Source organism: Manacus candei, unplaced genomic scaffold, assembly GCF_025592945.1.
Source record: "Manacus candei isolate 608988 ecotype Guabito, Panama unplaced genomic scaffold, ASM2559294v1 h1tg000163l, whole genome shotgun sequence".
Classification (NCBI taxonomy): Eukaryota; Metazoa; Chordata; class Aves; order Passeriformes; family Pipridae; genus Manacus; species Manacus candei.
In genome coordinates, this window is record NW_026138211.1 from 200278 (window position 1) to 217096 (window position 16819).

The 16819-nt window shown below is 48.4% G+C and overlaps 1 protein-coding gene across 28 annotated transcripts in view; it reads left to right on the top strand.

Moving 5' to 3' along the window:
* TCF4 (transcription factor 4) overlaps positions 1-16819 on the top strand; it is a 121521-nt gene that overhangs the window by 67497 nt on the left and 37205 nt on the right. For 27 of the 28 annotated variants that reach the window (XM_051772974.1, XM_051772969.1, XM_051772973.1 and 24 more), the window contains 2 exons: positions 5611-5740; positions 6218-6267. In XM_051772974.1, the coding sequence (XP_051628934.1) occupies positions 5611-5740; positions 6218-6267 (180 nt within the window). The remainder of the gene's footprint in view (positions 1-5610; positions 5741-6217; positions 6268-16819) is intronic. The other variant, XM_051772966.1, reaches the window with a different exon arrangement.

Sequence of the window (16819 nt, forward strand, 5' to 3'; positions counted from 1 at the left end):
TGGAAAAGGGACTTTTTGCTGAATCCAAAGACTGATGGAGCTCAGCCTGTTTGCTCCAAAACTGGAGCTGCTTTGTTTGGGAATTTGTGAGGGAATAGCTTGGGAAAGTCACCCAGGTTGGGAGCAGGGGGAGAGGAGCAGGAATTTGTCAGGAAAACGTTGGAGCCGCTCCGGTGATCCAGGTGCAGTTGGGCACCTGCACGGGGTGAGTCCTCCCAGCTGGAAGGTCATGGAACACATTTCGTGCTCCCCTTTTCCTGGGAAAAGCCCTCATTAAACAGGGTGGGAACGGCAGGATCGCCGCATCCTGGCCGACATTCCCGGTGCCAGAGCGGAGGGAACAAAGCAGGGAAGTGGTGCTGGCAGGGAGATCAGAGGGATCGGAACGGGAATAATGGAGGGAAGGAGCTTTGATCTTTAATAATGTCAGGAATTTTAATTGGAGGGACGGAGCAGCAAGAAAAGAGCGGGATGAGCTGGTTTCCTGGGATAAAGGGCAGGAATTCCTAGGAAATAAGAAATAATTGTAGGATAAATCACTGGGAAGTTTAGTGGCAGAAGGAATTCCTTTAAATGGATTCATTGGGGCTCAATCTCCTGACAAATGGGTAGAAAAGCAGGAAAGGTGTCGGTGTTCCCGGCAGATCCAGGTGTGGGAAGGGGAGCGGGAATTGCTGGGAGCTTTCTGCTCTCTCCAGAGGCACTTCCAGCCTCACAGGGCCACCTCTCCATCGGAAGGTGGATATTCCTGCTCCCACATTCCCACTCCAGCAGGCCTGGGGACCTGAGTACCTGCAGCTGCGGAGCATCCCGGGATTCCCAACATGCATCCCTGCTCCTCATCCTCCCCCTGCCCAGCTGGGAGAAACCAGGGATGTGATCCGGTGCTTTTCCCCGATCCCGCCCGGATGCGGCTCCTCCGAGGCTTTGGGAGAAGGGCCCAGCTGTCCCTGGAGCTGCATCCCGGGGCTCAGAGGGGCCCGGGAAGCAGCCGGACCCCCGGGATGCTCCGACCCCAACCCTTGGCAGCCGTTCAGGGAAGGAGCTTCAGCTGTTCCCGACTCATCCCATTTTCCTCCCGCCTGTGACATTCCAGGCTTGATGCCGGATCGATGCCAACAAAAAAATATACCAGGAATTCAAAATGCAGGGATTTTTCCCTGATCTGTGATTTTTAGTCCAGGTTCCCTTTAATCTGAGTTAATTTCATTAGTAAAATTCCGCACTCGAATCCCACCTGTTTCCACAACAAAGGAAAAATATTCCAGCTTTTTCTAAGGATGATTTCCAGATTTTTCTCGACCTCTTCAACCCAAGACAAATATTCCAGTGAAATCCACATAATTTTCCTTTAAAAAGCAGCCCCTGAGCTTTGCAGCAGAAGCAGCAGTTGGGTTTTTCCAGGAGGGATAATTTCCTTTCCATCTGGATGGATTTGGTGGATTCTCTCCCTCTCCAGCTTTAACTCTTTGTCTCGTTATTCCCGTTTTGGAGGCAGCAGGAAAAAAAAAACCACAAAGGTGCAGACACACCATAAAAAAAAAAGGCAAAAGATTGGAATTAATGAAAAATCCAGGGCTGGGGCTCCGGGGGGAAAATCCTGGGAATTTAGGATTTTGCTCTGTTGTTTATTTTGATAATTTTGGGAATTGTTTTTGGCTCCAATTCCAATCTCTGGACATGAAACCCTCTGTGAGGTCCCTTTGAAACCTCCTCCTTTCTCCCGAAATGGTGACTCTGATCCCAACAGATTCCTGAATTTCCAGAGCTGGGATTGGGAGTGGGGAGGCCCTGCAATCCATGGGGGTGCTTTGGAAAGGTTTGAAGTTTTGGAGCAGAGCTTGTTGGCCCTTTTATAGGATTTTGGGATAAATACAGATATATTTTCATCCCAGTTTTCCTCCCCATGCTGGCTGGGAACCCTGAGGCACCGGGAGCCGAATTCCCAGCAATTCCCAGTTCGGGAAGAACCAACCAACTGGTGCCTCCCAAAATGACCCCCTTAAACTTGCTCCCCGTGTTTTCTTGTCCTGTAAAAACCCCCTTTGGGATTTCTTTTCTCATAGAAACCTCTGGAGCTTTTTCCTGAGGAAGAAGTTGGGATGAGGAAGGCTGGGCTCCGTAGCGGACGTGGCTTTTTCTGCTCCTTTCCTCCCCTGGCCTTGGAAAAGGCTCTTGGTGTGCTTGGAGTTGTCCCGGAGTGGAAGGAGAGAGTAGCTGGATTTAGGGATTCATCCCGAGCCTCCCAGCCTTTCCCCCCCGGGATAAACCCGGCCCAGCTTTAGCAGGAGAGTTCCCGAGCCCAGCACTCCCTGACCATTCCCAAAATTCCCTTCATTTGCAGGCAATGTTCACTGGAAATCAGTGTTCCCCTGGAAAATCTTTGAGACATCCCTTAAAATCCCATTTATTTGCCAGGAATATTCACAAGAAATCCATACTTATTGTGAAACGGCCCAAAGCATTCCCGAAATTCCCTTTTTTTCTGATATCCACAATGAACCAATATTTATTGTGAAATGATCCAAAGCCTTCCCTAAATTCCCTTTATTTCCGGAGAATATTCACAATAAACTAATGATTATTGTGAAATGACCCAAAACATTCCCTAATTCCCTTTATTTCCAGAGAACATTCACAATAAACTGATATTCATTTGGAAACACTCCAAAACATTCCCTTAATTCCTTTTATTTTCAGATATTCACAGTAAATTAATGTTTATTGTGAAATGATCCCAACCATTCCCTAAATTCCTTTTAGTTCAGATATTCACAGTAAATTAAAGTTTATTGTGAAATGAACCAAAACATTCCCTAAATTCCCATATTTTTGGATATTCACAATCAATCAATATTTATTGTGAAGTGCTCCAAACCATTCCCTAAAATCCCATTTATTTTCTGAGAATCCTCACAATAAGCCCATGTTCTTTCAGAAACACTCCGAGACATTCCCAAAAATCCCATTCTTTTCAAAGAATGTTTTCAATTTCCCTTTTCCCTTGGAGTTCTGGCACCTCTGTCTCTATTATTCCCTATTATTCTGCATTATGCAAGAGATTCCCAAGGTTTTTTTGCTGCTGCAGGTGTTGTTTATCACCGGAGCAGCCTCGTGGCAGGTGGAGATTATCCATGAAATTAGAGAGAGGAGGGAAAACGGTGGGATTTGAGATTTTGGGAGCTCTCCAGGAGGCAGGTGCGGAAGCAATTTTCCCAATCCCTCAGCTCCTGTTTGTCCATGGGATGAGAGGAGATGGAATGAGAGGACATGGGATGGGAGGAGATGGGATGAGAGGAGATGAGTTGGGAGGACACAGGATGGGGACACGGGCTGAGAGAACACGGGCTGAGGACGTGGCGCGAGTGGAAACGGCCTAGGGCCGTGCCAGGGGAGGTTGAGCTCGGACAGCAGCAGGAATTGTTCCACGGGAAGGGCGGAAGAGCTGCCGGGGGTGTGTCCCGGCTCCGGCCCCCCGTGTCCCGCCGGGAAGGGGCGGCTGGAGCCCGGGCTCTGCCGGCCCGCTCCGGGGCCCTCGGGGGGCACCGGGGCAGCCCCGAGCGCGGCTCCCGGCGCCAACAAGGAGCCCTTTGTTCCCGGGATGGCAGCTCCCGGCGGGCCGCGGGAGCGGGGGCACCCTGTCGCCGCGGGCCCGGGGCCATTTGCATGTGAATGGCTCCCAGCGGGGCACACGCGGGCCCCGCCGCGCCGCGAGCCGGCGGCACTCGGGGAAGGGCGGGATCGGCCCCGGGCCGGGGGCGGCGGAGGGCGGCTCTTGGCGGGGACCGGGCGCCGCTCCCTTGCTGCGGCCGGCCCGTCGTGCCGGGCTGCGAGGGGCACGGGCACTGCCGCACGGGCACTGCCGCACGGGCACTGCCGCCCGGGCTCGGGTGCGCCCGGGCACTTTATCCCGGGCTCGGGTGCGCCCGGGCACTTTATCCCGAGCTTGGATGCGCCCGGGCAGTTCCTCCGGCCTTGGATGTGCCCGGCCTTGGATGTGCCCGGCCTTGGATGTGCGCGGCCAGTTTATCCCGGGCTTGGATGCAGCCGGGCGCTTCCCTTGGGGTTGGATGCGCCCGGGAAGTTCCCCCGGGGGTTGGATGTGCCCGGGCACTTTCCCCCGGGATTGGATGCTCCCGGGAAGTTTTCCCGAACTCTGGAGCGAAGCGAATGCTCAGAATCCTCTCCCAAATCCGTATTTTTCAAATCCATCATGAAATCCCTGGTTTCTTGGGGTTTATCCCGTTGTTTCCCGGGAATAAAGTGGGTGGAGTGAGGTCCTCGCTGCTGCCGTGCCAGAGCCTTAATTGGTTAGGGGATTCTGGAGTGCTTTGCATCCAGTTCCCAAATATTAGTGACATTCCAGCTATTTCCCTGGTTTGATCGTTCCTCCCGTCCAGCCCACTGGGGGGGTTATATTTTATATATATTCTAGATATATTCTGGATATATTTTACATATATTTTTATATATTCACATATATTTTACATATATATTATATTTTATATTTTACATATATATTTTATATCTACTTTATATATTTTTATATTTACGTGACATATATTTTATATATATGACATATATTATACATATTACATATATTTTATTTATACTGTATATATATTTTATATCTACTTTATGTATATGATATATGCTTTATATATTGAAAATATACTTTATATATATTATATATAAAGTGTATATATTTTGTATATGGTATATATTTTATATATAATATAGATTTGATATATAATATGTATTTTATATATAATATGTATTTTAAATATAAAATAGATACTTTATATATTCTACATATATTTTATCTATTTCTATATATAGTCTAGACATATGAATATTTATATACTATATATTTTTATAGATTTTCATATATTTTCTATATTTATATTTATTTATATTTATTTATATATTATATATAATATATATTATATATACCAGACATTTTTAATATTTTTATATATTTTCCATATTTATATTCCTTTTTCTATATTTCCTTTAAATCTTAGACCTTTTCTATAGATTTACAGATATTCTATTTTTAGATGTACTTTACATGTCTTTTATCTATTCTTACCTATTTTTGTCTAGTGGGCATATCTTACATATTAGATACATTTTAGATGCTCTTTAGGTATATTTTATGTATTTTATGTATACTTTAGAGATTTTTATATATATTATAAGCCCTGATAGATTTAATTCTCAGATTTTGTCCCAAGACAACGGATCTGCTTCACCCACACGGAAGCAGCAGAATTCCATGATTTTAATTTTATTAACATTATTATTAAATCCCTGCACTTCCTTCCCTACAAAACGCCCTCCAAACATGCCCGCAGAGCTCCCAAAGTTTTCCAAGCACTAGCTGAACAGTCCCTGAAATTCCTTGAAGCCCCGAATTCCTCCTATTTCCCAGGCATTCGGTGCGGGCAGAATTCCGGTGGTGTCCCCTTTAAAGATCCGCCCGTTCCCACGTTTCGCTCCGCTCCCGAAGGTTTCCTTCCCGGGTTATTTTTAGGGATGAACAGCTAATGATGAGGGAGGTCGCACGGATGGATCCTGCAAATCCCTGTTCCCTTGAATCCCTTGCAGCAAAGTCTCCTGGGAGGGGACATGGACATCGGCACCCCCGGAGCGCTGTCCCCGTCCAAGCCCGGCTCCCAGTACTACCAGTATCCCAGCAATAATCCGCGCCGGAGGCCTCTGCACAGCTCCTCCATGGGTGAGTGACCCCTGCACCTCTGGCCTCCCGCCGCTTCCCGAGGAATCCCACTCTAGCCGAGCGACGGTTGGGAAGGGACACAATAAGTGCTGCGGGAGCGACGCTCCCGGGCGTTATTGCAGCCTCGCCGAGCCTTCAGAATTCCCTGTTTTCCCCGAGCCTGAGGCAAAACCTGCAACTCGTAACACCCACATCCCAAGTATTAACCATTTCCCTGCGTTTTCCCCCTGGAATTCTTTATTCCTTGTTATTTCTGGGGATTTTTTTCTTGTTCTTTATTTCTTGTTCTTTCTTTGCTTGTTCTTTATAATTATTGTTGCTCGCCGCAGCGGGAAAGGCACGAGCCGGCAAAATCCTGGGGCAGAAACCAATGGAATCCCTAAAAGTCCTACTGGGAACAGAGTGGGGGAGAAGTCGCTGAGATCCCTAAAAAAATTCCTGCTTTATAAAGCAGCTTTCCCTCCCTTTTTTTTCCAGAAGTTCAGACAAAGAAAGTTCGGAAAGTTCCTCCGGGTTTGCCGTCCTCAGTAAGTATCGCGCGCTCCGGAGGCTTTGTTTGGGAACAGGGGGATGGAAGGAGCCTGTTCCCGAGGGATGAGGCTCAGGGAAAGGTGAGGAATGCCCAGAGCCTCGGCCTGGAAAGCTTGGAGCCGGGAATGTGGCGCTCCAGGAGTGTGTTCCCTGGGAATGTGGCTCTCCGGGAATGCGGTACCTGCTCTGGGCACGTGCCCTTTGTGGGGCTGATTGATGGATCGGCGGCGGGAAGAATTAATGAGGAATTCCCTGGGAATCGTCCCTGGGATGCAGGAGAACTCCCCTGGCGTTCCAGAGGGATGCAGGATGGCAGCCCTGGCATTCCAGAGCTCCGGGAGCTGCGGGGGGGGTCCAGGTGCCAAGCGCTGCCTTCCAGGTGTTCCAGAGGCTCATTAATGCCCCTTATCCCGGTTTTCCCCCCGAATTCTCAGGAATATCCCCAAGCCCCTCAGTCTGTTGACGATCACAGGCATGTTTGTCGTGTTTTTCTGGAATTTTTCCATTTTCCAGCCAGAAATCGCTGGGTTTCTCCACTAAATCCTTTGTTCCACGCTGCTAAGAATTCTACAATTAATTCCAATTTCTGGATTATTTTGTGAAATCTTCGTGGGGTTTTTCCCCCCAGAAGCCATTCCAAAGTGCTTTTATTTCAAATCCATGCAGATCTGTGGAAAAGCAAAGTTTTGTGAGAAATGACCCAACATTTCAGTCCCAAAATTATGGCTAAACTTGCATTTGATTGGAAGGTTTGAATTTTTTATTCCAATTTTTTCATTATCTTTAAAATATATTAATAATCATTTGCATCTTATTTGCAAATCAATATCAAATAAACCCCCAGAAGAGAAAACCTTCCCTTTCCTACCTGAGAAATCCCATTCTCTGGGCTCTGAATCTGATTATTATTGGCAATTAATCCGTGGGAATATGTAATAAATTAATAATAGAATATATACAAATGAATCTCCCATGGATTTGGTGATTTTATCCGAAATCCCTGGAAATTGGCAGTTGGCAAATATGTTTATATCTATAAAATATATCTAATTATAAAGCTCTAAATTATAAATATCAAGTTGCTAAATTATTTTCGTTAATGATCACTTTATAATCAATAAAATTCCAATTAAAACAGGGAAATACATAGAAACATCCACATTTCTTCCCATGGATTAATCAAATCCTGATCCAATGGATCAAATACAAACATTGTCAGTGGTTAAAATACAAGATTATAGAAATATTCAAATACAGCCCCCAGTCAAGGAATAACATCCATTATTTGGAATTAAAAACCAAGTCCCAAAAGTGCCTTTGGAATTTCTTTCCCTCGGGGCTTTTTGGGGCTCGATTTTCTTGGACGCTTGAAATGCTTGGAATTATGTCATGAGGAAATCTGCCATCCCAGCTATTCCTGAATATTGGAATCCCTCAAAACACCATTTTCTGGGAATAAATGGATCAAAAGGTAGGTCCTGGAAGGGGAATAAAAACACGGAATGATGGAAATAGGGACTTTTTGAAGGGGAAATGGGGAGATTTGGGGCATTTTGGGTTCTGATATCCTGGAATCACCTCTTTAATTTGGAATTTATTTAGGATGGATACACGGATCGACATCCTTAGTGGGTGGGGTGGGAATGTTCTGGGATTTCTCTTAAAATGTGGCTTTTCCCATGGGATTTGTGCCGGGAACAGGGAGCAGCATCGGTGAATAGCCCTCACTTATCGGGGGTTACATCAGCAGCAGGTGGAAATTCCAGGGATACACGGGAATAAATGTGCTGGAGCAGCTCCTCCTTTATTCGGGAAGCGGCAGCGAGTTTGGAAAACAAAATCCATGAAACAATGGGAACAATCAGTTGGCAAATAAGGAATTCGAGGTGAACGGGGGGAGACTCTTAGCAGGGGTTTCAGGGGGTGATCCCAGGCCGGGATGAGCTGGAATCCAGGTGTGGATTCCCAACACTTGGTCAGGATGTGGCTGCGTCCCTCAAAACCCGCCCGCTTTTCCAATGCCGTGGGATTTTCCCGGTCGCCGCCAGAATCCGAAGTGCTCTGGGGTGGGGGTTTGGGATTGGCTTCATCCAGCATATTCCCAGGGTTGGATCTTCCCAGGTGGAGCTTCTCCCACCTTGTAGAGGTTTTCCGTGGTCCTTCTCCGTGGACACTTTTCCTTTACAACTCCAAGGCCTCCTGCTCCCGGGGCTCCGTGGGCAGAGGCATGGATGTGGTGGATCCCGGTTTCCGGCAGATCCCATGTCCTGCTCGGCCCATGGAGAAGGGATCCATGGAGAAGGAGCTACTCCAGCTTCCCCCCCACTGGGAGCAAACCCTAAGTAGGTGATGGCGCTGTTCTGGTACCCCAGTTCTCCATCCGGCCGGATCCTTGGAATTCCAGGAGCAGCACTGAGGGGGATGTTTGGAGAGCCGCTTTCCTGGGATTCCCTGGAGGTGATTTGTGGTGGGAATGGGTGATCCTGGAGGTCTTTTCCAATCTGAACTGTTCCGTGGTTCCGTCCTTGTTCCCTCCCTGAGCAGCTGGAGTGTCCCTGAGTGTCCCCAATCCCGGGATCCTCGGGTGGGAAAATTCCTCAGGTGTGGAGGCTCCTCACATGGAACCATCTCCTTGGAAGTGGCTCCTGGGTGAGGGACCTTTCCCTAAAATCCAGCCTGGGTGAGGGATCCCGCTCCAGGGGTCTTTGAGGATCAGTGGGATGGGTGAGGCCTCCTCGGCACAGAGAGGCCTTCCTGGACACAGATCCAAGGAAAGGAGGGAAAATGGGAGCGAAAACTTGGAAGCACCTCTGTGGTGTTGTTTTAAAATGGATTAAGAGGCACAAAAATTCCCATAAAAATTATTTGGTAGGTTTTAAGGAATTGCACGGGATATCCCCAACATGGAAAAGCGACTGGAATGGGATGTGGATGCTCCAATATTTGTATTTTCCTGGGAAATCGACCCATTTTGGGATATTAAGGTATTTTGGGCTCCCAAAAAATCTCTCTCAAATCCAGGAGTGAATCTTCCCGGTTGGGATTAGTGGGATCTGGTTTAGCTGGGACAGAGACTCCCTCTTCAGTAAACTGTGGGAAGTGCACAAGGATTCAGGAAGGATTTGTCCAAAAAATTCCAGGTTCTTTCAGAATTCCTGCAAAACCAGACTCAGGGGCTCCAGGGCAATATTTTTAAGGAAGTTCCTGGAAATTTGGAACCAGGAATTCTATTTGTTCTTTGGGATGAGGGTCCAGAAAATACCTTGGATATAAATTAATATTAATTAAATATAATGAATAAATATTCAAATCCGTAGGAATTCCATATCCAGCTTCCAACACTTTGTTTCTCTAATTACATCATTTATAATTTGGTTTTCTTGTGGGAATTCAGCTGAGTTTCCCAAGTGGAAACCCCAGGACTTAATTGAATATAGAAACACTCCAATCCTCTCTTGGATCTGGCTCTTCCCACGTGGATTTGGGAAAGGAAGGATTCTGGGGGCAGGGATGGATTCATTTCATCCCTTTATTTGATTCCTCGAGGTTTTTCTTCCTATGCAGAAGGGATTGGACATGGGATGGGAGTGGAGGGCGGGATGCTAAGGAAGGAGTTATCTCTGGAAGGGAGAAGAATTCCTTCCCCATATCCCATCTAAACCAGTGGGAAGCATTCCCTGTGTCCTGTCCCTCCATCCCTTGTCCCGAGTCCCTCTCCAGCTTCTCATGGAGCCCCTTTAGGCCCTGGAAGGGCCTCCAAGGCCTCCCTGGGACCAGGACCGGGATTAGGAGCAGGAGCAGAACCAGGGCTGGGACCAGGACTGGGAGAAGGAGTGGGATCGAGACCAGAAGTAAAACCAGGATGAGGATTGGGACCAGGAGCAAGGGCTGGGAGTGGGAACCAAGTCAGGAACAGGACTGGGAGCAGGAGCAGGACTGGGAGCGGGATCCAGGAGCAGGACTTGGAGCAGGAGCAGGATTAGGAGGAGGACGTGGAGTGGGACCAAGAGCAGAACTGGGATTAGGACCAGGAGCAGAAGCAGGAGCCGGAGCAGGCCTGGGATTGGCAGCAGGTGGGACATTCCCCGTTCCCCTCTCTCCTCTGGGTTCCCAGACCCCTCCGAGGCCCAGCTCCCGGGATTGTCCCTGTGCCAGCCCCGTCCCCTTCTCCCGCTCCCGCGGTGCTGCAGCCCCTCACTCGGCGCTCCTGGTTCATTTGGGATTCAGGGAGGGTGTTTTTTGTGGAAAGGCGTTTCCCTCGCTGACCCCGGAGCATCTGTTCCGATTATTTTTTTCCCGAGCCTCCTTTGGCATTGGGGAAGTGTTAATGTCTCTCGGATCTGTTGAACGCTATTTAGGGATATTTATGATCACCTCTTGCTTTCCGGGGGGAAAGTGTGCCGGGATTTTTCCTTCCCAGGCAGCCTGGGAAGGCTTGGGATGAGGGAACAGCTTGCTCGGAACATGTGCTTCCCGTGACAGTAAAAAGAACAAATCCCATCCAGTTGGGGGAATCGATGCGCAAAGCGGGAGCTTTAGGCCTGGCCTGGCCTGGAATCGCTTCCCAAATTCCATGTAAAACTCGGCAACAGGGATCTGTCAGTGTTTTCCAAGCGGTTTCGCTGCTTCCAGCCTCCACTTTTGCCTCTTAAATTGGGGAAATTGGAGCATTGGATACTCCTTCCTGATCCTAAAAGCAACGAGGAATCAGGAAGGAAGGGCTTGGAAAAGTGAATGGATTCAAAGGGAGGAATTGTGAAATCCTGGAATGGTTTGGTTTGGAATTATAGAGTCATGGAATGGTTTGGCTTGGAATCACAGTGGGTTGGAATCATAGAATCCTGGAATGGTTTGGTTTGGAATCAGAGTCCTGGAATGGGTTGGGTTGGAATTGTAGAATCCTGGAGTAGTTTGGGTTGGAATAACAGTCTTGGAATGGTTTGGCTTGGAATCACAGTCCTGGAATGGTTTGGGTGGGAAGGGATTTTAAGGATCATCTCATTCCACCCCCTGCCATGGACAGGGAAACCTTCCACTATCCCAGATTGCTCCAACCTGGCCTTGGAAAATTCCAGGGATGGAGCAGCCACAGCTTCTCTGGGCTTGGGAACATCTCCTGCCTTTGCACTGCTTCCAAGACCTAGAAAAATTCAGGAGGATGGAACTGGGATGGAGCTTTCATGGGATCATGGAAGGGACCTTCCAAGGCCATCTGATTCTATGATCCCATGGGATGTGCAGTCCCACCAGTGGGATAAAGCTGCTCCTGAGGGTCCCTGTGTCAGCCCTGAGGGTCCCTTTGGATTTCATTCCCATGGGATGGCCTTGTGCTTGGGAATGACCCTCCTGGGACCCCCAGCTGTGTCCCAGCATCCCAAGAGCTTGGATCAGGATCCCTGGGAGCTGCCAGGGCTGTCCCAGCACCCCAGATCAGACTCAGAGCCATGGACAGAGCTGGGAATAACTGAATTATGCATAGAAGCAGGACTGACTGGGAATTCTAAACACCACTGACAGGGAATTCTGTCCCCTCAAACCTCAGCCTTAATGGATATCTCCAATATATCCCAAATTTTTGCTCCTTATTACCCTACGGGTGTGTGTGTGTGTGTGTGTGTGTGTGTGTGTGTAAGCTGCTGCAGTTCATCCTTCAGGATACCCCGTAAATCCCTGCTTCCCTTTGCATCCTTGTTTTCCTTGGAAAAAGCAGCTGGGAAAGAATGAAAGGCACTTTCCAGCGCCTTCCCCCAAGTAGTTCCCTCACCCTCTGATTTCCCGACCTTTCCAGAAGATTCCTGGAACATTCAACCTCCTCAGGTGACAACAGGGAAGGGGGGGGTTTCCCTGTGCAGCTAAGTGATTCCAGGAGGATGGAGAACAGAGGGAATCGCCCCAAAACCATTAAAAACCGAGCAAAATCCCGGGATTTTTTTTGCCGGCTCTGGAATGCGATTGCTGGGATAATTAGCGCCCATCTCCCAAGACTTCCCGACATTCCCGGTTCACCTCCCCGCCGCCCTGTTAATCCCCCTTTTCTCTCCGCCCGCGATCCGAGCGGAGACTGGGATTGCCGCGCAACAGGTCCCCCCGAAGATTCCCGGGAATCCGCAGGTACCCCCCCCGCCCCAAACTTCCCCCTTTTTTTTTTCTTTTTTTCCTGGCGTTGTGTGTTTGTGGGAAAAAAACCCCAACCCCCAAATTTGGAGCCTCACCATAAGGGCTGCTTTGCATTTTTAATTTAGTAACTAACATATGCATACATTTGCATATTAATGAGTTGCAGATGAAATCATGCATACATAATTGCCTCCTCACCGTGGGGAACGCTCCTCGCGGCCCCCGCCCGCCTCCCAAACATTCCCGATCCCGACCCCTTGGAAAGGGCTGACACCCAGCCGGCCTCCGCTCCCGGCCCGAATCCCGAACCCGCCCCCCGGCACGGCAAAGTGGCGGCGGGTGCCCCGTTTTCCCTGGATTTTGCCCCCGCGCCGAGCGGCTGAGGATCCGTAATCATTAATGCATCTCCTAATTATGCAGCATATGTCGGTTAACCCCTGCCCGGCCGCTCCCTTCCCACCAAACTCCGGCACTGCGGGCGCATCCCGGGGTTCTGCCCCCTCCGCCGCCCCCCCTGCCAGGGCAGAGCCCGCCAGTCCGGGCGGATCTGGGGCTTCCTTGGCACGGGTGTCACAGGAGCGGCTGAGTTCCTGCTGGGTTCCTCGCCTCCGGCCAAGGACACAGCCCCGATGTTCCCAAATATTCCCAAACATTGCCCGAATTATCCCGAAAAGCAGGGAGGGAAGGCGGCTCGATCCGCTCGTCCCTGCCTGCAGCCACCCTCAGGCTCCGACGCCCCCGGGAATTGTCTGTGCTTCCAGCCTGGAAGCAGCACCTGGACACGACTTCCAGCTTCCAGACGCACAATCAAAACCTGGATTTGGGCTCCTGACAAAAAAGCGGGATTTGGGTTGCTGGGAGTCAAGCTCCCAGAATTCCCTACGTTTTGGAAGCAGGTTTGGCTTTGCCTCTGGATTTGTCCCTTGCTTGGAGGGCCTGAAATCCCTATTTTTTTAATGGGATGTGGGGTTTTATGGAATTAGTGACTTTTTGGAGCTTGAGGAAAAAATAAACCCTGGAAGAACAGGGAATACTGAGTACTCTGTAAATCCCAGGAATTGCTACACTGGATTCATCAGTGATTTAGCAGTTGATTCCCTTCTTCACCTGATCCATGAAGCGTTTTTCAAGGAAAAGCAGTTTTAGAGGAATTCCAGGCTCATCCAGGCTGATCCAGGGAGACCTTGGAGCAAATTCCAGGGCCTACAGGGGCTCCAGGAGAGCTGGAGAGGGACTGGGGACAAGGGATGGAGGGACAGGCCACAGGGAATGGCTTCCCACTGGTTTCAATGGAATATTGGGAAGGAATTCCTGGCTGGGAGGGTAAAAGTTGTGGATTCTCCATCCCTGGAAGTGCCTGAGGCCAGGTTGGAATAACCTGGGATAGTGGAAGGTGTCCCTGCCCGTGGGAATGAGATGATCCTTAAAATCCCTTCCATCCCAACCCTTGTGGAATTCCATGTCCCACCCCTGCCCTGGGCAGCCTCCTCCAGGACTTCACCACGTTATTCCAGAGGGATTTTTCTTTATTCCAGTGGGATTTGGTTTTCCTAAAGCCTGAAATCCCAAATCCAGGCCGTGGTAAAACATCCATGACAAAGCAGGAACCTCCCATCCCAAAATCCCATGTCCCAGATGAACCCTAAATCCACTTTCCTGGCCTTTTCCATAGTGAATCCCACATGGAATCCCTGTTCAGACCCCCAGTCCAGGCAGAATTCCTGGGGGAAGCCCCCTTGGGCTGGAGCAATGTGGAGAAGCTCCAACACCCTGAGTTATCCACCCTCCTATCCACAAAAAAATAGGGAATTTCGCCTTGGCTTTATTCCCCTGGCGGTTTCTCCCGCAGCATTCCCATTCCCAGCTCTTAGCCGGGTTGGAAACAGTGAAGGAGCTCCCGGGATGATGCCCTTCCCAAAGTCTCTGCCTGGAAAATCTTGTTGGAAAAGCAGGAACCCATTCCCTCTTCCAGGAGATTTGTGATCCTTGTTGTCCTTGTCCTCCTCCTCCTACTTTTCCTTCTTCTTCCCAATATCCTTCCCCGGGATGCTCAGCATTTGTGGGATGGGACCCCAGGATATTGATCATATGAATCCCTATTTATTTTAGGGATATTTATCTCTGGATATATTTATTTAATTACTTACTTTAAGGCTCCTTCCTTGATATTATATTGGGATTTGTGGATATTGGGATTTGATTAGTGTTTTTTTTTTTTAATTTTAATTGATATATATATATTTTTAGGGATATTTATGACAATACTTTTGGGAATATTTATTTGATATCTCTGTTTTTAGGGATATTTTAGGGATTTTGGAGGATATTGACTTCTGAGGATTATTTATTCCATATTATCCTTCATTTTACAGGCATTCATCCAGTTTTTTTAGGGATGCCTCAGGCATGGATTTGGGATACTGCCTTTTAGGGTTATATCTGTTGTTTTGGGGGGATATTTTAGGATGTTGACTTTTCAGGGTTGTTCATTCCGTATTATCCCTCATTTTAGAGACAGTGAATTTATATCTGTGTTTTTAGGGACTCTTAGGGCTGTTTTTAGGGATTCTTAGGGATATTTTTCACATATTGACATTTATTCCATATTCCATTTGATTTTATGGACATTTCTTTTCTGGGGATATTTTTAGGGGTGTTTTTAGGGATACTGTTTTATGGATCCTTGGGAATGTTTGGAGGGATACTTGGGGCTGGGTTTGATATATTGACTTTTGGGACTATTCCTTTCCTCTTCTCTCTCATTTCCCAGATATTTATTCCGTATCCATGTTTTTAGGGAAACTTTAGGGCTGCTTTGAGGGCTCCTTTAGGGGTGGATTTAGGGCGAGTTTTGGGGCTGCTTTGGGGATATTTTAGGGCTGTTTATCCCATAGTTGATTTTATAGACGCTTCATTTGGAGCTGCAGTTTTAGGGGATTTTAGGGCTGGGTTTAGGGACACTTCAGGGCTGGTCTTAGGGATACTTTCAGAATTTTTAGGGATACCCAGGGCTGTTTTTAGGGATACTCAGGGCTGGTTTTAGGGATACTTTAGGCCTGGTTTTAGGGATACTTTAACGGTTTTTAGGGATACCCAGGACTGGTTTTAGTGCCACCCAGGGCTGTTTTTAGGGATACTCAGGGCTGTTTTTCAGGACACGTTAGGGCTGGTTTGGGGGCCCTTGGGGGCCGTCGTTGGAGCTCCCGCAGCGCCGCCGTCCTGCCCCGGCCGTCTCCCTGCCGTTATCCCGCGTTCCGCGGCAGTTCCCGGTTTTCCCTCGGCCCGGCTCGCTGGCTCTGGGGCCGCGGCAGCTGCGCACAAAGCTGGGAGCGAGCCAGCAGCGCCCGCGGCCACATGGCCACCGGCCCCACAGCCACCGCCGGGACACCGGGAAAAACACCGGGAACTACACCGGGAACGGGGCAACCGCGGCGGGCAACAACAGCGCAACAGGGCAGGGAAAGCGGGGAGAAAGAGGGGGGAAAGAGGGGGGAGATGGGGGGGAAGAGGAGCGAAATAGGGGAGGAAGGGGGGAAGAGGGGGAGAAAGGGGAAAAAAGAGAAAAAGAAAAAATAGAGGAAAAAGAGGGGGAAAGAGGGGATATAGGGGGAATGGGGAGGAATGGGGAGAATAAGGGAGAAGAGGAGGGAAATAGGGGGAGGAATAGGAGGAGGAAGGGGGAAGAGGGGGAGATAGAGGAAAAAAGATTTGAAAAAGAGGAAAAAATAGAGAAAAAGAGAGAAAAAATGAAGGGGGAAGAGAGGGGAAATAGGGGGGAAATAAGGGGGGAAAATGAGGGAAAATAGGAGAAAAATAGGGGGGAAGGGGAAGAAAGAGGAAAAAAGATTAAAAGAAGGGGAAAAGAGAAAAATAGAGAAAAGAGGGGGAAAGAGGAAAAATATAAAAAGAAAGGGGGAAAAGGGGAAAAGAAAAAAGGAAGAGGAGGGAAAGGGGGGGGGGAGAGGAAAAATAGGAAAAGGGAAAAAGGAAAGGAAAAAGAGGAAAAAAGGAGAGCAAAAGTTGGGGAGAAAGATTAAATGGGAGAAAGATTAAATAGGAGAAAAAAGGGGAAGGGAGAAAATGAGGGAAAAGAGAAAAAAGGAAAAAGAGGGGGAAGAGAGAAAAGAAGGGGAAAAGGAGGGGAAAGGAGTAAAAAAAAAAGAGGGAAAAGAGGAAAAAGGGGGAGAAGAGAGAAAAAGAGGAAAGAAAAAGAGGAAAAGAGAAAAAGTGGGGGAAAGGAGGAAAAAAGGGGAAGAGGAAAAAGGGGAAATAGGGAAAAAAAGAGAAAAATAGAAAAAAAGAGATAAAATAGGGAAAAACAGGGAAAAAGTTGGAAAGGGAAAAAAGAGGGGGAAGGGGACAAAAATAGGAAAAAAATAGGAAAAAGAGAAAAAATGAGGGAAAAGGGGGTAAAATAGGGAAAAGGAGGAA